General features: G+C 36.5%; 1 protein-coding gene across 6 annotated transcripts in view; it reads left to right on the top strand.

Moving 5' to 3' along the window:
• ITPR2 (inositol 1,4,5-trisphosphate receptor type 2) overlaps window positions 1-16,747 on the top strand; it is a 488,958-nt gene that overhangs the window by 220,967 nt on the left and 251,244 nt on the right. For all 6 annotated transcript variants that reach the window (XR_008419706.1, XM_019452273.2, XM_053895795.1 and 3 more), the window contains 3 exons: window positions 1,848-1,973; window positions 14,506-14,634; window positions 16,329-16,449. Coding sequence is in view for 5 of the 6 variants with exons in the window: in XM_019452273.2 (XP_019307818.1) it covers window positions 1,848-1,973; window positions 14,506-14,634; window positions 16,329-16,449 (376 nt within the window). In the remaining variant the exon portion in view is untranslated. The remainder of the gene's footprint in view (window positions 1-1,847; window positions 1,974-14,505; window positions 14,635-16,328; window positions 16,450-16,747) is intronic.

Consider the following 16,747-nt stretch of genomic DNA (forward strand, 5'->3'; position numbering starts at 1 on the left):
TAGCCTTCACATCCTTTCTCAAGATTATAAGCTTGATGAGAATAGCAACTAGGTTGTTTCTATTTACCATTATATTGTCTGAACCTAAGTCTATACTTAATAAATATGTTGTGAGGGGCATCTGTGTGGCTCAGTTGGTTGAGTGTCCAACTCTTGACTTCGGCTCAGGTCATGATCTCACGGTTTGTGAGATGGAGTCTTGTGAAGGGCTCAGTGCTGACAGTACAGAGCCTGCTTGAGATTCCCTTCCTCTATGCCCCTCCCCAGATCATTTTCTCTCTCAAAGTAAATAAATAAACATTTAAAAAATATATGTTTTGAGTGAATGAATGAATGAATGAGTCAGAATCCTGGATCCGTTACTTCTAGCTGTGTGACTGATTCCAACAGGTTACTTAACCTTTCTGATCTTCAATTTCCACAACTTTATTTTTTTTTGTTTTGTTTATTTTACTTATGTAAGTAATCTCTGCACCCAGCATGGGGCTTGAATTCATGACCTGAGATCAAGAGTCGCATGCTCTTTTGACTGAGCCAGCTAGGTGCCCCAATTTCCACAATTTTTAAGTGAAACAAGGGTAGTATATATCTGAGAGGATTGTTGGAGGATTAAATTAAGTAAGATATTACTTACAAAATGCTGAAGGTGTTTGGCATGCAGCAAACCATGGATAAATATAAGCTGCTGTCAAGATGATTATGATAATGCACTGAATGGTTCCGATGTCTCCTTTCCTATAATCAGTTCTTGACACAGGCACCCTGTCACTGAAGGTTTGTTTTTGACCAGAGTCAAGTAGAGATAAGCACTGAAGGCATGAAAGCTGGCCCTGTATTCCTTATGGTTCTAAGTTGGATTCAATGAATCCTTGAAATTGTTTACATGATTTTGTATTTTATATGCATTTTTGAGGGAGGTTTATAGCACACATCACATTTTCATCAAAAAGAAAGAAAAGAAAAGAAAAGAAAAACTACTGCCCTACACACTTTAGAAGCACTCTATGTTGGTGAGATTCAGTCCTTTTTGAGGCATTTTGTTAAGTATGGAAAAGAATTTTATTACATCTTAAAATAATGTAATTTTTTGTAAACTGTGAGCCTGTTTCTTCTCAGAAATAGTAATTTAAATATTTCTGAATGGCAATAACAGTATTTAATGAATACATTTAAACATTATATTAGAATCCTCTTGGTTTCAAAATATAGAGACCTATCTTAAATGGTTTAAATAAAAAAAAGGGAATTTTATTGGCTCTTGTATTTGGAAATTTGAAGGATAGTTCTTATGATGGGTCAAGATATTCAAACAATGTCAGAATTCTTCCATCTCTTGGTCCCTTTTCCTTTGTGGTTTTGCATCGTTCTCCTGAGCTTGTTTGTCCTCCACACGTCTGGAAAAGATGGCTTCTTGGAATTCAGGTTTACCTTGTTCTACTTTAGTAATAAGAGAGAGAGAGAGAGAGAGGGGTGGAGGGGAGGGGGAATGACAGAGATGGAGAGAAAGAAAGAGAGAGAGAAATGGGGAGGGAGAGGAAAGAAGACAGGGAAAGGGATCACATTTGACTCTCAGTGTCTCAGGTACAATAGACTTGGTTTAAGTCAAGTGTACTCTTGCACACCAATCACCGGGCCCAGGGGAACAGGCCCCTAGGTCATGTGTTTACCCTGGGTCAGGGGCTGGAGTGGTTTAGTAAAAAAAGGGAAACGAGAATGCTTTCTAGGTAGAAACAAAACATGCTATAGTCCACGATAGTCACTCAGATTTTACTTAACTTGTCGTAATTGGCATTTGAAAATGAACAATCAAGAAAACAAACTTTCTTTTGTATTTGAAACTTGCACAGGTTAAAATTGCTTATGTGAATTTCGTTAATCACTGTTATGTGGACACAGAAGTGGAAATGAAAGAAATCTACACAAGTAACCACATTTGGAAGTTATTTGAGAACTTCTTGGTGGATATGGCAAGGGTGAGTTACACTTCCATCATTAAATAGTACTGCATATTTAGTTAGGCTATTGATATATATTTTGACAAGGTGGTATCAAAGATCTGGATGAAAACTTGGAATTAAACTCGCCAACTTTGGATGTAATCCATTACATTGAAAAAGTTGTGAATGCATTTCACAAGATTGTGACATTTAATGAGTTCATGTGCACAAAATACCCAGTATAGTGTGTGTAGCAACAAAGCGTTCGTTTTTCCTTTTAAAACTGACTATATCATTTTGTTATGAAATGGGATTTTAGTGGCATTTTTACAGTGGTTAGGAAGATATTGGCAGAGGTCAATTTGTATTCAACCTCTTAACATGGGTGCAATTATGAACCATAGACGGAAGAGATCTCGGGAAGCCTTGACCCATGCTTTCAGACAGACAGGTACTTGACCAGACTACCCAGGGCTTAGCATTGCTCAGTGTTGCCTATTCAGAATTTTCTTTGGGAGAGTGCTCCAGTAATTGAATCATCTGGTATTTTCACTTGTCAGTCAAAATATCTCTTGCTTTTTACTGAGTCCATTTCCTCTTGTTTGACTTTTGGTGGGGATTGGAGAGGACATGTGGAGCTGGTTGACATTTTCTAGATATTGTCCAGCATATGGTTTTGAGTAAAACTGAGTAAATGAATGCACAACTGAAGAAAGGAAGGAAGGAATCTTCTTTATAGACAGCACTTAATTTCATTTAGTTTATCTTAGGCCCTCCCCTGCATTTTGGCATGTTGAATTGTCAAAACATACAGGTTCTATTATGTTAGTATTTTTTGATCTTCTCTAGTTTTCCTTTGAAGTTATGGGATATAATGTTCAAAGAGTTGCACTAATAGAAGATAGTATATAGATAATCCCTAGAACTATGATGACTTATGGTGGACTGGCCCAGTGCTTTGGCTCTCTGCATTCCTGAGTGCTTTATGCCTCATTTAGATATATTTAGAGGAGAGGGATTAGTGAGGTCCATATTTCCACTGTCTTATAAGAATGGATGCTGACTGTTATCCACTAGCTAACTGCCTCCATACAACCCTTTCTGGAAGGAGAGAAGACAAAGGGGGTATGATAAAACATCGAGACAGACTCAGACATCTGAGAGTAATCTTGGAAAATAAAATAAATCATATTATTCCAGTCCAGGAACTCTTTTATTTAGTCAGAGTTTTCAGGTGAAGTGTGCTTGTTTTACCTTGGCTGTGGTGTGGGATGAGCCAACTCTACTATGTTCAAGCACATGTGGAGTAAGGCAGTTCCGATTTGACTTCATTTCTATAGAATGAAAAGCCACTCATTACCTTTGTCAGGTAAACCAGCACCTGTGGAGAAATCATCTTGTTTTACACAGGACTTTTGTACCACTCATATTTACCCCTGTGTCCTAGAGAAAGCCCTTGTGTCTGATCGGCTGCAAGTATCTCTAGAGACCTTGAAGTAAAGGATGGTTTATATGCCGATGACTGAGCTTTAAAACTGCGCGTGCAGGAAGATATTAAAGAGATTATAGACTGATTTGCAGAGTTGCACAGTGCCACGGACTAAAGATAAGCTTGAAAAGACCAAGGTCACATTCTAGGTGGCATGAACTGCAAAGCTAAAAGGATTTTTATTTTTTAAACCATAGAAAGCTGATGGTAACTGCCACTTGTTATGCCACCTTGGAAACACCCTTTTCATTGATGTGTTCGTAAGGCTAAGACCTATATATTCTTTTTTTGTTTGTGTGTTTTCAAAGCATGTGCCTGCTAGGAAAGATTTTTATTTTAATTATTTTGAGTAAGTAGACAATTAATGTTATTTGTTATAAAGCCTTGAGGGGAGTTTTGAGATCTTTTTAGTTTATTCATTCATTATGTCTAACCACAACAGCTTATCTATATTGCAAAAAGCATTTTTTTTTACCTTCTTGTTTTCCTCTTATTTATATTTTAAAACAGCAGCTGTCTTATCCCCTCACTAAGAATGACAAAGAATCACCCTTCCTATTTCAGGGAAGGGACAGGAAACCGGACTTTTCCATAACTGGGCTCTTTCTCCTCTTGAAGAAAAATTAAGGAGCCACCTCATACTCAAATTCAAACACAAAAATTTGTTAAAATAAGGAGAATGTGGCCTTCTAGGCAAATTTCTAGTTGAGTAGATCAGTAGTTCTTAAGCTTCGGTGAGCATCAGAATTACCTGGAGAGTTTGTTAAAGCACAGATTGCTGAGCTCTACCCCAGAGTTTCTGATTCAGTAGATGTGAGTCTTTTCATTTTTAACAAGTTCCTAGGTGATGCTGAAGCCGCTGGTCCAGGGGCCATACTTTGGGAACCATTGCAGTAGAATATAGTAGTGTAAGAGTAGGTACTTTAGAGGCATTAGGCAGACCAAAGTTCAAGTCCAGATTCTGCCTCTTCCCAGCTCAGTTCCCTTGAGCAAAGTACTTACTCCTCTGACTCTGAGTTTCCATATTTGTAAAATGAATACAATAACACATTCCTCATAGGGTTACCAGGAGGATTCAACGTGATAATGTGTATAAGGCTCTTAGCACATGTGTGGCACTTACTAAGAGTGCTGGTAACATCATCTATTCCATCCAAATTATGGCAACATCACTGCGATTATTATAAGGTTATATGTAGCCTTTAAAGCAATTGCAACAATCTTCCTCAATACCTATGCCAAATAGTAATGTTGAGGATGACCAAAAGGAAGACCATGCAGTGCAGGCGAGAGCCAGAAACCATGCCCGTGAAGCAGGACATGCACAATACTGGCTTGACATAGAGATGGGCTAAATTCAGATGTTCCCATAAAGTGATGAAGTCCTAGAGCAGCTGATTCACATCAGTGAGAAATGGTGGAGGGAATCTGGAGGGAAAGTATGTGGCAACTTGGGCCTAAAGAATCATAGGATCTTAAGGTTGGAAGAGACTGGCAGTCGTATAGTTCACAGTCTTCAGCACCTGCCTGTGTATTTCCAGTAACAATGATCTCACTATTTTTTTTTTTTTTTGAGACAACTGGTTTCATTATTGCATAACTTTAATTGTTAAAGTTAATAAGATTAATTTGCTAGCGTGGGGTGACTTGCCTCGCTAGGAGCAAGAGCTGGGAAGTCTGCTGCGGCCTAATCCAGTGCCTTTTCCCTAACAGCTCCTCAGATTTGTTATGACAGCTCATGTCTTGCAGTGGTGCCTCTTCTGGTATGGTTTCTGGGCTCCTTACTCTTTTAGATACACTTTTGGGTTCTCTTTAATTTGTCAGTGTTTTAAAAGTATGACATTTGGACTGGAACCCAGTGTTTCAGGCAGGGTCCGGCCAGCACAAGGCAGATGACTATTTTAGTAGAAGTTTGGAGAACAATCTTATTTAAAAGGTGAATGAAATGAAATATTAATATGGAGAGGCATTCATACCACCTTCCACTTTTCTTTTCATGTTTCTCTGGAGTCATTTGTACCAGGTTCTTTTTGTTTGCTCTTGGGTAAAGCTCTCTAAAGAGTCTTATTTTTTAAAAAAATATTTATTTATTTATTTATTTATTTATTTATTTATTTATTTAAGAGCGTGAGCAGGGGCGATGGGCAGGGGGCGGAGAGAGCATGGAGCCTGACATGGGGCTCGATTCCTTGACCCTGGGATCATGACCTGAGCTGAAATCAAGAGTTGGATGCTCAACCAACTGAGCCACCCAGGCACCCCTAAAGACTCTTTATTAATATCCTTCATATTCCTGTTTTCACCCCCTTGTCTTTTATCTTGCTAAGACCCATATAAGAAAATCTTTTTGAAAGACCATTTTTAATAAACTGGTGCTATGTTTCACATACTTAATTCCATTCTGATTTCCTGACAGCATCCGTGTTCTGTAAAGACACCATGTTTAGGTAGGCAGCAAAGGTATTAGACTCATGAAAAGCTGTTCCACTGTCTTTCAGAGCATGTAGTGGCAGCTCACTTTGGTCCATGTTCCACTGGGCTAAAATTGGCATTCGTAGGGCAGAAATACTTTCCTTTGCAGAGTCAGGGGATTTGAGTCGTTATTAGAAAGCACCTTAAGAGGAGTGGACTATGGTCAATGTTAGCTTCAGAGTGTAGTTTTTTCTTCTGAAGAAGTTTCCAATTTTGCTATTAATTTCAAGATTTTTGTAATGACCAATGGTACTCTAAGTGACATATTGGCAGAATGAAATTAGACCAAGAAATAACTTAGAGGTGCATCTAATGTAGTGTCATGTCATTGTCCCATCAGTCACTGCTTAACAGGACAAATTGGAGTATTTTATTTTCAAATAGTGAGCCATTCCTGCCCGTTACTTAGCTTACCGAATAGGTCGGAAGTAGGAGTAAAGGCGGAATTTATATGCGCTTTGAACCACACTTTCCAAATTCTCTAATTTGACAGAATTGAGTAAGTTTTCTTTGCTTGATGATTTGACTCTAGAGTTTTTTTGTTTTTTTGTTTGTTTGTTTGTTTTTTGTTTTTTTTTTTTTTTGACTTTCTTAAGTTGAAGGAGCCATTGACAAGTCTTATTTTAAAGGGTTCCTTTTGTCTGGCCTTATTAGCTAGTATTGCAGGGAAGTGAAGAGTAGAAAGACTCTATAAACCTTATCCTTTGCGTGGCACTTTTCCTTCAGTTGTGAAGCCTCCCTCCTTATTGCCCACTCTTTCTCAAGTTTAAAAATTTTTTTTTTAAGTTTTTATTTATTTTTGAGAGAGCATTTGGCTCAAAGTACTTTTTAATTTTTTTAGTGTTTATTTATTTTTGAGAGAGAGAGAGAGAGAGAGACAGAGTGTGAAACGGAGGGTGGGGAACAGAGAGAGGGAGACACAGAATCTGATGCAGGCTCCAGGCTCCGAGCTATCAGCACAAAGCCTGATGCAGGGCTCGAACTCACAAACCACGAGATTGAGACCTGAGCTGAAGTCGGATGCTTAATTGACTGAGCCATCCAGGCACAACTTTCTTAAGTTTTTTTTTTCTCTTTCCCCCGAATCTTTCCAAATATTGGAATGTGCCAGACTCAAACTTTGGACTTACTCCCTTCTATTTACAATCACTTGCTTGCTGATCTCATCATTCTCCTGTCTTTAATACCAGACTGATTTAATACCTTCGCCTGATGTCTAGTCTCCAACTGCCCGTATGACATCTCCTCTTGGCCATCTAACCTCATTTACCCCTATGTCCCACTAAAAATTAATTCCCTCTCAAGTCTTTTGCATCTCATTAAATGGCAATTCCATGATTCATTCTAGGCATTCAAACAAAAAATCTTGGTGTTATCTGTAAGTTTTGTTTTCTTATACTCTAAATCCATTCCTTAAGCAAATTCTCCAAACTCTAAAATATTCAAAACATGACTACTTCTGAACAGTTCTTCACTACCACCTTTCTCCAAGATTAACTCTTGTCTGGATTATTGCAGTAACCTCATTACCTGTTTCCATGCTTTCATGCTTGCTCTCTTTCTTCATCTATTCTCTGTACAACAGCCATAATGACTAAAAAGGAGAAGAAGAAGAATGCTGGCTCAGGTCACTCCTCTGCTTAGATTCCTCTGAACGTAAAATGTCTACATGATTTGGCTATTCCCCTGTTTACCCTGTGTCCACTTAATTTCCCCTAGCTCTCTGTTCCATCTACTGGCCATCTTGCTGCTCCTCAAATATGCCAAACACACCTTTCTGTCTGCCTGGGATGCACTGGTCTTCCAGGTATCTTCAAGACCTCTTTCATGTTCCTACTTAAAGTCTTCCAAGAGCCCTTCACTTACTACCTTCTGTATAGCAGCTTCTTCCCTCTTCTCCCCCCTTCACTTGCTCCAGTTTTCTTCATAGAACTTATCTCCATATGACATTTTTATATGCATTTGTATTTTTTTCTACTGAAACAAACAATGGGAAGGGGTTTTGTTTGGTTCATTGCTGCACCCCTGACCTAGAACAGGTTCTCACACATAGTAGATAGTATGTATTTGTGGAATAAATAAATAGATGTCCACTGAGGTGAAAAATATTAAAGAGATGAATTAGAAAACAAAATAAGTGTAGTCTTAGCATAGAATTAAATCAATGTATCAACAGAATGAAATAAATAGGCATAAACAGATTTTACATATGTAAGATATTTATGTAATAAAGAAATTGTTACCCAAGAGTAGGGAAGTGATTAGTTACTTTCAGGGATGAGCAAACTTTTTCTGTAAATGGCAAGGTAGTTAATATTTCAGCTTTTGAGGCCATTATCACAACAGCTATAGCAATTACTAAAGGGAAAGGAACCACAGACAATATGTAAATGAATGGATATGGCTAGATTTGTCCCTTAGGCTATAGTTTGCTTACTGCTAGATTATTAAAGTAATAATAGAAGCTACATTAAGGTAGTGATTCTTATATATTTAATTCATCGATAGACCTCAGGTACATAGAACATTCTTGGCATGGAATAGGCATTCAACAAAAATCATTGATTTGAACTAAATCAGAATGACATTTGAGGACACTGGCGATGTGGGGTGAAATGAACTCCGCTCCTAACCTAAATCATACAATGGCGCAAATTGCAATTAGATTAAGATTTTAGAGATAAATGTGGAACAATAAAAATGGATGGGAATATAGGTGGATATTTATCTGTCTTTAGATGAGAAAGTTCTTTTTAAGCATAAAAGCAGTGAATGAGAAGAGCTAAGGAAAATAATAGACTTTTCACTATTTGAAAGTTTCAAATTTAAGGACATAAAAACATCACGTGCATAAATAAAAAAAATCAAAATAGAAAAAGTTACTAAATATTTTTAAAAAGGCCTAAGTAATCTTTACATAAAGAACTTTTATGTATAGGTAAGAAAAGCACTCAAAATCTAATAATGAAATGGTCAAGACCCAGGCATTCATGATTTATAGAGGAGGAAATACAAGTGAACCCCTGAAAAAAATAGTCAACTGCTAATAATTTTTTAAAAAAACAAAGAAAAATAAGATCCAGTTTCTAACTATCAAAATTGTAAGGGCAAAAAGATAAAAGTAAAGAGATAATGTTAAATGTTGGTTCACATACTTTGCTGATGAGAATGTAAATTTATGTCGTCTTTCTGAAAAGCATTTTGGTAGTACATTAAAAGAAACCTTCATACCTTTTTAATGTGTCAAATAATTTACCTTCCAAGAATCTGTCCTTGGGAAATAATTAGAAATGATATCAAAGATTTATGGTCAAAGAAGTTCAACATGCTTTTATAATAATAGATAGTCGGAAATAGTTTCAAATTTTAATAATAGAGAAATAGTTCAATAAATTATGATATATCTATAAGATTGATGTTATGGAGTCATTGAGATTATTTTTCGAGGATTTTTAATAACGTGGGAAGGTGCTAATGGTTCAATGATGAGTATAAAAAGAATACAAAACTGGTTATCTAGAATAATTTCAGTTATGTAAAATGTACATGGTAGAGCACAAGGATTATAAGAGAGGATTGTAAGAGGTTAATCATGGTTTTATCTAGATTTTTGTATTATGGATAATTTTTTCTTTCCATTTTGTGCTTTTCTGTATTTTTTTCAGGGTTCCTATGATCAATACATACTGATATTAAGAAAAATATTATGTTTTTAAAAGATGAATTTAGAATTCTGAGAAAGCCAACTGAGTGTACAAACCGATGCCTCACCTAAAAAGGAGGTGTAAAAAGCAAATGTTTGGAGGTTTGGGCCTCATGAGTGAAGGAATGCAAATGCAAATAAAAATGTGCCATGACCTCAGCTATGCAAAGGAACATGTTTACTGTGAATGAGGAATACAAAAACAATCCTTAGGACTAGTATTCCTTAGTGTCTGTGATCACAATTATGTTACTGACACTAGAGTTGCTCTATCCTACAGGGTAGCAACTTGCCACATCTAAAATTAAATTTTAATTGAGTAAAATTAAATCAAATAGAAAATCCCGTTCCTCAGTAGCAAGAGCCACCTTTCAAGTGCCCAATAAGCATGTGCATGGGACATCGCAGAAACAGATCCATCATTGCAGAAAGTCCTAATGGACAGTGCTACTCTAGCATATAATAATGTATTTAACCCCACCTGTCATCTTTGGAAGAGGAGCAGTCGCTTTCAGAGCCAAAGGGAGAAGGGACATTCTATATGCAAGGGGAGAAATGTTAGTCATAATTATGTCTAGAAATATTGTTTAATATTTGTTTTTCAGCAAATGATTTTATACCCACTATGTGCTGAGGGCCTGCATGTGCAGTGGTGAGCAAGTCAGACTAGTTTCTGGTGTCAAGGGACTTATATTCTACTGGTGAAGACAGATTTTCACTTGCTCTTTCCCCCAGAAACCTCCAGGGCTGTTTCCTCCCTCCCTTCAGTTTTTTATTAAAATGTCACCTTATCCAGAGAGGTTCCCCAAGCAAGTTATATAAAATAGTAATCCTCAATTGTGCCCATTCATCCTGCAGCATGAAAAAGGAGCTGTACTCCTCCCTGTACAGCCTGACCTTTATTTTTCTCTAGAGTCTTCTATCTGCTCTATTTTCCACTTATATTATGTATTTATTAGTTTGTCTATTGTGTGTCTTTCCTGGTTAGAAGAAAGGCTCTTCTAGATTAGGGACTTTGTTTTGTTTGGTTCACTGTTCTAACTCCTAATCCAATCTTTAGCTTCCATTTAAATAATAATAGTTTAATAATTTAAACAAATAACTTGAAAATAATAATAGGTGGAGTTTGGGATTGTTTTAATATTTTATTTTACAAATATTTTAAAAATAATGACACGTGGAATATACCAGAGATATTTAAATAGTGATTAATGACGTGCTATAAGACAAACCTCAAGCAACCTAAGAATGAGACAACAAATTGCTGTTCAGTAAGTTTTTGGAGGACGGTTGGATATCAAAATGGGAAAAATTGATCACAATCCATAAGTCAGGTCACTACAGCAGCAAACTGCTAGATAGTGTGAAGAGTTAATGGGAGTCAAGATGTGTACAGGGATGGAGAAAGACTAGTAAGAAACTAGAGCAAAACGTATAGCATATCCTTTTCTTTTGTGGAAGGGAGTTTTTCCTTCTTTATATTAAGTAAATAGAAATGATCGAAATAAAAAATGCTCAGAATTCTGAATATTAACAATTATTTGACACAATGAAGTGTAATGGAATGAACATTCTAAATAAAAAATCAGAATGTGAGAATATATGTGAAATGACAATCAAAAACGGCTTACTATGAAAAATATGTTAAAATGATACATACTGTATCAGTCATTATCCAGGTCTTATTTAAAGTGGTTAGAGGATTTGGATCATCTGTACATGACAAAATAGGCATGAAATGATTACATGGGAAGTGCCAGTCCTCATTAGCAATGTCAGAAACACAAAATAACTTTTAGGTGTCATTAAATGGGCAAAATAATGATAATTTACTGGTAGAACAGTCGGAACCAGATGGCATACTCCAGGAGATGCGGGCAGTGTGTAAAGGACTGAGAAGGCCCGGGGTAGCACTCAGGAATTGGGAACAATGCAAAGCTGTTTGCACCCAGGCCTGGAGGGGCAAGGGCAGTGCCATTGTTACTGGAGGCACTGCAGAAGGGCTCAATAGGAGCTGTCCCCAGAGATGCAGACATTGCTAAAGCCTTTGTGAGGAGGAGCTGGGGCTGGAGGCAGAGGCCTGGCAGGCACCTGACTTCCTTCTCTTCCACTCTGTTCTGCTGCTGGTGCCCCGTATCAGTTGAAACCAACCGGAGCCTGAACACAAGAGCTGGTTGGTACTAATGGGGGAACAAAAAGGTTGTTGATAGCATTGTAAATTTATTAATTTAGAGGATCAGCTCATGAACAGTACAAAACGATCTATATATCCTCATCTGGTGATTCTTCTTTTGGTGGAATGTACCCCAAAAATCTGGAAGTAAAAATAATAATTTTGCACAATTCTTTATGGTTGCAAAAAATTTTTAGGGAAATCACACAAAAGACTAGCAAGAAGGAAATAACCAAGAAAATAAGAAAATGATTTGTATTTTTGGTTATATATACCTCAATTTATTCCCCAAATGGATTAAGGCATGATGGTGCATTAAAATGATGGAATAAATATAACCTTTTAAAGTGAGTGTTTCAAGAATGACGTGGGATGTGCCTTATAGGAAATAATGGTATGTGAATAATCTGTGCAAATAGATTGAAACTTTGAAAATACATGAATTACACATAAAAGTTAAGTTAATGTGATATCAGTTTTTGAATCATTTCCAATCTTTCCTCCAATTGGAATGAGGCAGTAGAAAGAGGTAAAAGGACAGAGAAATACTGTTATATTTTGGGTTCTTTTTTTTCCTGGAAAGTTTTAAAGAATTTTAATAAGAAAAGTGGCTTCTTACATCTCTTCACTATCCATGATATTATGATGTAGGATGCAAGGTTCTAGAGGTACAAAAATGTTATCATTCATATGGGGCAGAAGAAATATCTTGAAAATTTATTTGAATTTCTGATTCAAATTCATTGAGGAATATATTCAGATAGTTCTGTAAACCCAGACTTTTCATTACCCAGGATTTTGAGGAAAGTCTTTGTATAGAAATAGATTACTTTTACTAATCCACTGACTAAAGCAAATTTCTGAGAGGCTCTTTAGCAAATGTCTAGTTGCAGGCAATTCAATGTGATACTATAATAGCTCTGGAGAGCCCCACACTATTGTGTGAAATGTCACTGGATTTGGAAGAAGGTTATTTGGGCTGGTAATAATAGAAGTGGTCAGCTACTTCTTCAACTTTAATATATTTTTATCTTACAAATCAGAAAATTTCAGTATAAAAGCCAGTGCTGGGAAGAAACTAAATGAAATAAATCCTACTTTATGTCCATCATGGGAAAACTAATTTTATATTAGTTCTGGGACCGCATTCGATTTTAGTCCTGATGTTCCACAAATATAGCCTAACCCAACGTTAACCTTAAATAGTGTAAGAGTCTTTTTATTCTTTCATTTTTAAAATTAATTGATTCATTCATTTCCCAAATATTTACTGACCATGTTGTTTATGTCAGGCATTATGTTATATGCTGGAACACTAACCAAAAGATTACATAATTTGACATAATTTATTTCCTTTAATTGCACTGTTCTCTGCAATAACTGTGAATTAATTCTAATGCAACCCTGCCAGGTAGTTGACACTTAATAGATGAGGGAAAAATGAAGTGCCCTGATGGGAAATGACCTAGAAGGAAAACAATCCCTGTGCTCTTTTACCTCCACTCGGCAAATACTGTTATTTTTCAAACCAAAACACTGGGACACACGTTTCAGAAAGGAATTTTTCTCTTTCGTGAACTTATTTGTGTGAAAGGTTTTAAAGCAATATCAAATTAAATTATACTTGTTCTTTTGATTAATCACCTTACTGAAAAGAAAAAAATGATGTAGAAATTTGGATTGTGTAAGAACGTCTGGAACATCTGGCCACCATATTTCCCCACCATCACTGTGTGAATGTTTAAATGCTGTTACTCTGCCTCAGGTTCTCACACCCTATGCTTTCCCCCTCCCACTTTCTTCTTCTTCTTTTTTTAATATGAAATTTATTGTCAAATTGGTTTCCATACAACACCCAGTGCTCATCCCAACAGGTGCCGTCCTCAATACCCATCAGCCACCCTCCCCTACTTCTTCTTTTTATCTTCAAGTTTCTTTTTGTTACCCAGCTTTTTTTCATTTGTTTTTAATCATGTATCTTCACTGTTGCAATTTGTCTCCCCTGACATACTTGGAAATTTGTAGTTTGTGTTACAAAATGACCAATTTCTGCCTCATTTAATCACATAGAGCAGGGCAGGAACCAGGCCTATGTTCTTTTTTGATATATCCTTAGCACGTGTATTATCTCTTCTTGCTTAGCTTACATGAAGAAGGAAGCATACAAAGGCACACTTCCATGCTTCCCAGTTAATCTATGGATGAAAAGGTCAAAAGTGTTGGAAAGAGTTTTATCTTCTTTCAGCTTTCTATTTTCCTTGCCAAATATTTTCTCTTGGCATCTCCAATTTGGGCCAGGTATTATAGGTGAAAATATGTAGAGATATAAACCACCATTAATCACATTCACCCCTTTCTTATAATGACTGTTTCCTCTTTGATTCGCTCACATTGTGTACAAGGGTGTCTTCCAGCAAAGCCAAGCTTGGGGACAGAGGGAGAAGGTTGGTGTGCAAGAGTGTGTAGGAGCAGAGCAGGAGGAAGGGGCTGGGGTCTATGAAAGAACTCTGGTCCAAGGATGAAATGACAACCAAACTTAAAGGAGCAGCTACAGTAGAATGATAAAATTTTAATAGATTTTAGGTAGAAATGTGTCTATTTAAAACAACTTTAAAAAGCACAAGAAATGTTATAAACAACAATTTCAGAGCAATTTCTACAAGGTCTCAGTATTGAGTTAGCATTCAAAGATGTGATAGGACGTATTGAGTTGTTCTATTTTTCTCTCCAGGTTTGTAACACAACCACAGACAGGAAACACGCAGACATCTTCTTGGAGAAGTGTGTTACCGAGTCAATAATGAACATCGTGAGCGGCTTCTTTAATTCCCCATTTTCAGACAACAGTACCAGCCTCCAGGTAACGTAAACAAATACAAAAGCATTCTGACGCATGATTTACTTCCCTCGTTTGAGTAGGAAAAAAGTTTAATCTAACCAGGAAGTCATTTATCACACTTCTGAAGGTTATTTTTCTCTCATATTTTTTATTATTATGCCCCTGAGTTTACCAAACTTTATTTTAAATAAAAAGGCCCCTGGGGCGCCTGGGTGGCTCAGTCGGTTAAGCGTCCGACTTCAGCTCAGGTCACGATCTCACAGTCTGTGAGTTCGAGCCCCGCGTCGGGCTCTGGGCTGATGGCTCAGAGCCTGGAGCCTGCTTCCGATTCTGTGTCTCCCTCTCTCTCTGCCCCTCCCCCGTTCATGCTCTGTCTCTCTCTGTCTCAAAAATAAATAAAAACGTAAAAAAAAAAAAAAATTAAAAAAAAAAAAAAAAAAAAAAAAAGGCCCCATCTTCTATCTTCAAATTGAATTATTCCTTCTCCCTCTAAGCATAATAGGAATATTCATTTCAGTATATTGGCCGTGTGCCAAATAGTGCAATGAACAGTTCTTTAAATGAACAGGCATTCTGACTCAATAATTCCACTTTAGTAATTTATCCTGAAAGAATTAGCAGGAATTTATATACTAAGATTTTCATTCAAGCATTTATAGTACTTAAAAATTGATATCGACCTTAAATGTCCATGAATAAAGGAATAGCTAAATAAATTATGGTGTGTCTGTAGGGTGGCTTATTACATAGCAATTGGAAATCATGTTTTAAAAGAAATATTTATGACTAAGGAAAATGATTATGAAGTAATATGAAGTGAAACAGGCCCCAGAATTGCAATATAGGATCATCCAAATCTGAGTGTGTTTCTGTGCAGGTATACACAGAAAAACTCAGGGAGTAAATATCTTCAAAATCTCGATACTGATTATCTCTACATGGTAGGATTATTGGTGATTTTCATTTCTGTGTTTCCCAAATATGCTACATTGATTGTGTATTACTTTTATAAAAATACCATTTCAGGAGCGGTGGGTTGCTCAGTCGGTTAAGCATCTGACTTCCACTCAGGTCATGATCTCACGGTTCGTGAATTTGAGCCCCATGTAGGGCTCTGTGCTGACAGATCAGAGCCTGGAGCCTGCTTCAGATTCTGTGTCTCCTTCTGTCTCTGCTCCTCCCCCACTCACGCTCTGTCTCTCTTTCAAAAATAAATCAACAGTAAAAAAAATTTTTTTTAAATTCCATTTCAATTATACTTTCTTTAGGGGAAACTTTGAAACTATTAGAACCATATGAAATTGTTTTTGTAGGTCATAATTATTATCTCCTGTACTTTCATGTCATATGAAACCAAAGTATACAATCAGTCAAACAAGCAAACCCAAAACACCTCCTCTATTTATACTGGGAAATAAACCAGAGATTATTAAAGTAAATACTTAAATTCATGTCATTGGCTTCAAAAAATGCCAATTTCTTTCTGATTAAGAATATAAAATGCAAATAATTGGTTTTCTATAGAGTCTGGCATGGTGCCTGTCACGAGCTGGGTACATAATAAATATTTGTTGAATGAGATATTCTGTGAATGGCACTGACACTCAAAAAGACCTGATCATAGTTTATTTTGATGAACATTTTTGATAATGCATAAATGCTATGTCAGGAGCATGAATGGTTTAATGGTCTATTTGCATACTTTCTGTTTTCAGACACATCAGCCAGTTTTTATTCAGCTGCTTCAATCTGCCTTCAGGATTTACAATTGCACCTGGCCAAATCCAGCACAGAAATCATCTGTGGAGTCTTGTATCAGAACTTTGGCTGAAGTGGGTAAGTCAGAATGTCAGGTCTTATCTATTTTTACATTTTGTTAAAGAAATTGGGCTTTTGGCTAGTAGGCAATACAAGTGGCTTTCCAGTTTGCAATTTAATAAGAAAGCAGGTATGGGAAAGAGCAATGAGCAGCAAACAGGTCTGAATGTTGCATACTTTTGGGGAGGGGAATATAATTATTCTATTTCTTTTTTTCCAAAATTTAAAATTTATTTATATATTTTTAATTCTTGTATTTCTAAACTTAAATTTAATATTGTATATGACACTAACATAGCTCCAGAAGATTTTACAG

Source organism: Panthera pardus, unplaced genomic scaffold (assembly GCF_024362965.1).
Source record: "Panthera pardus isolate Hobbes unplaced genomic scaffold, ASM2436296v1 HiC_scaffold_6, whole genome shotgun sequence".
NCBI classification, from domain to species: Eukaryota; Metazoa; Chordata; class Mammalia; order Carnivora; family Felidae; genus Panthera; species Panthera pardus.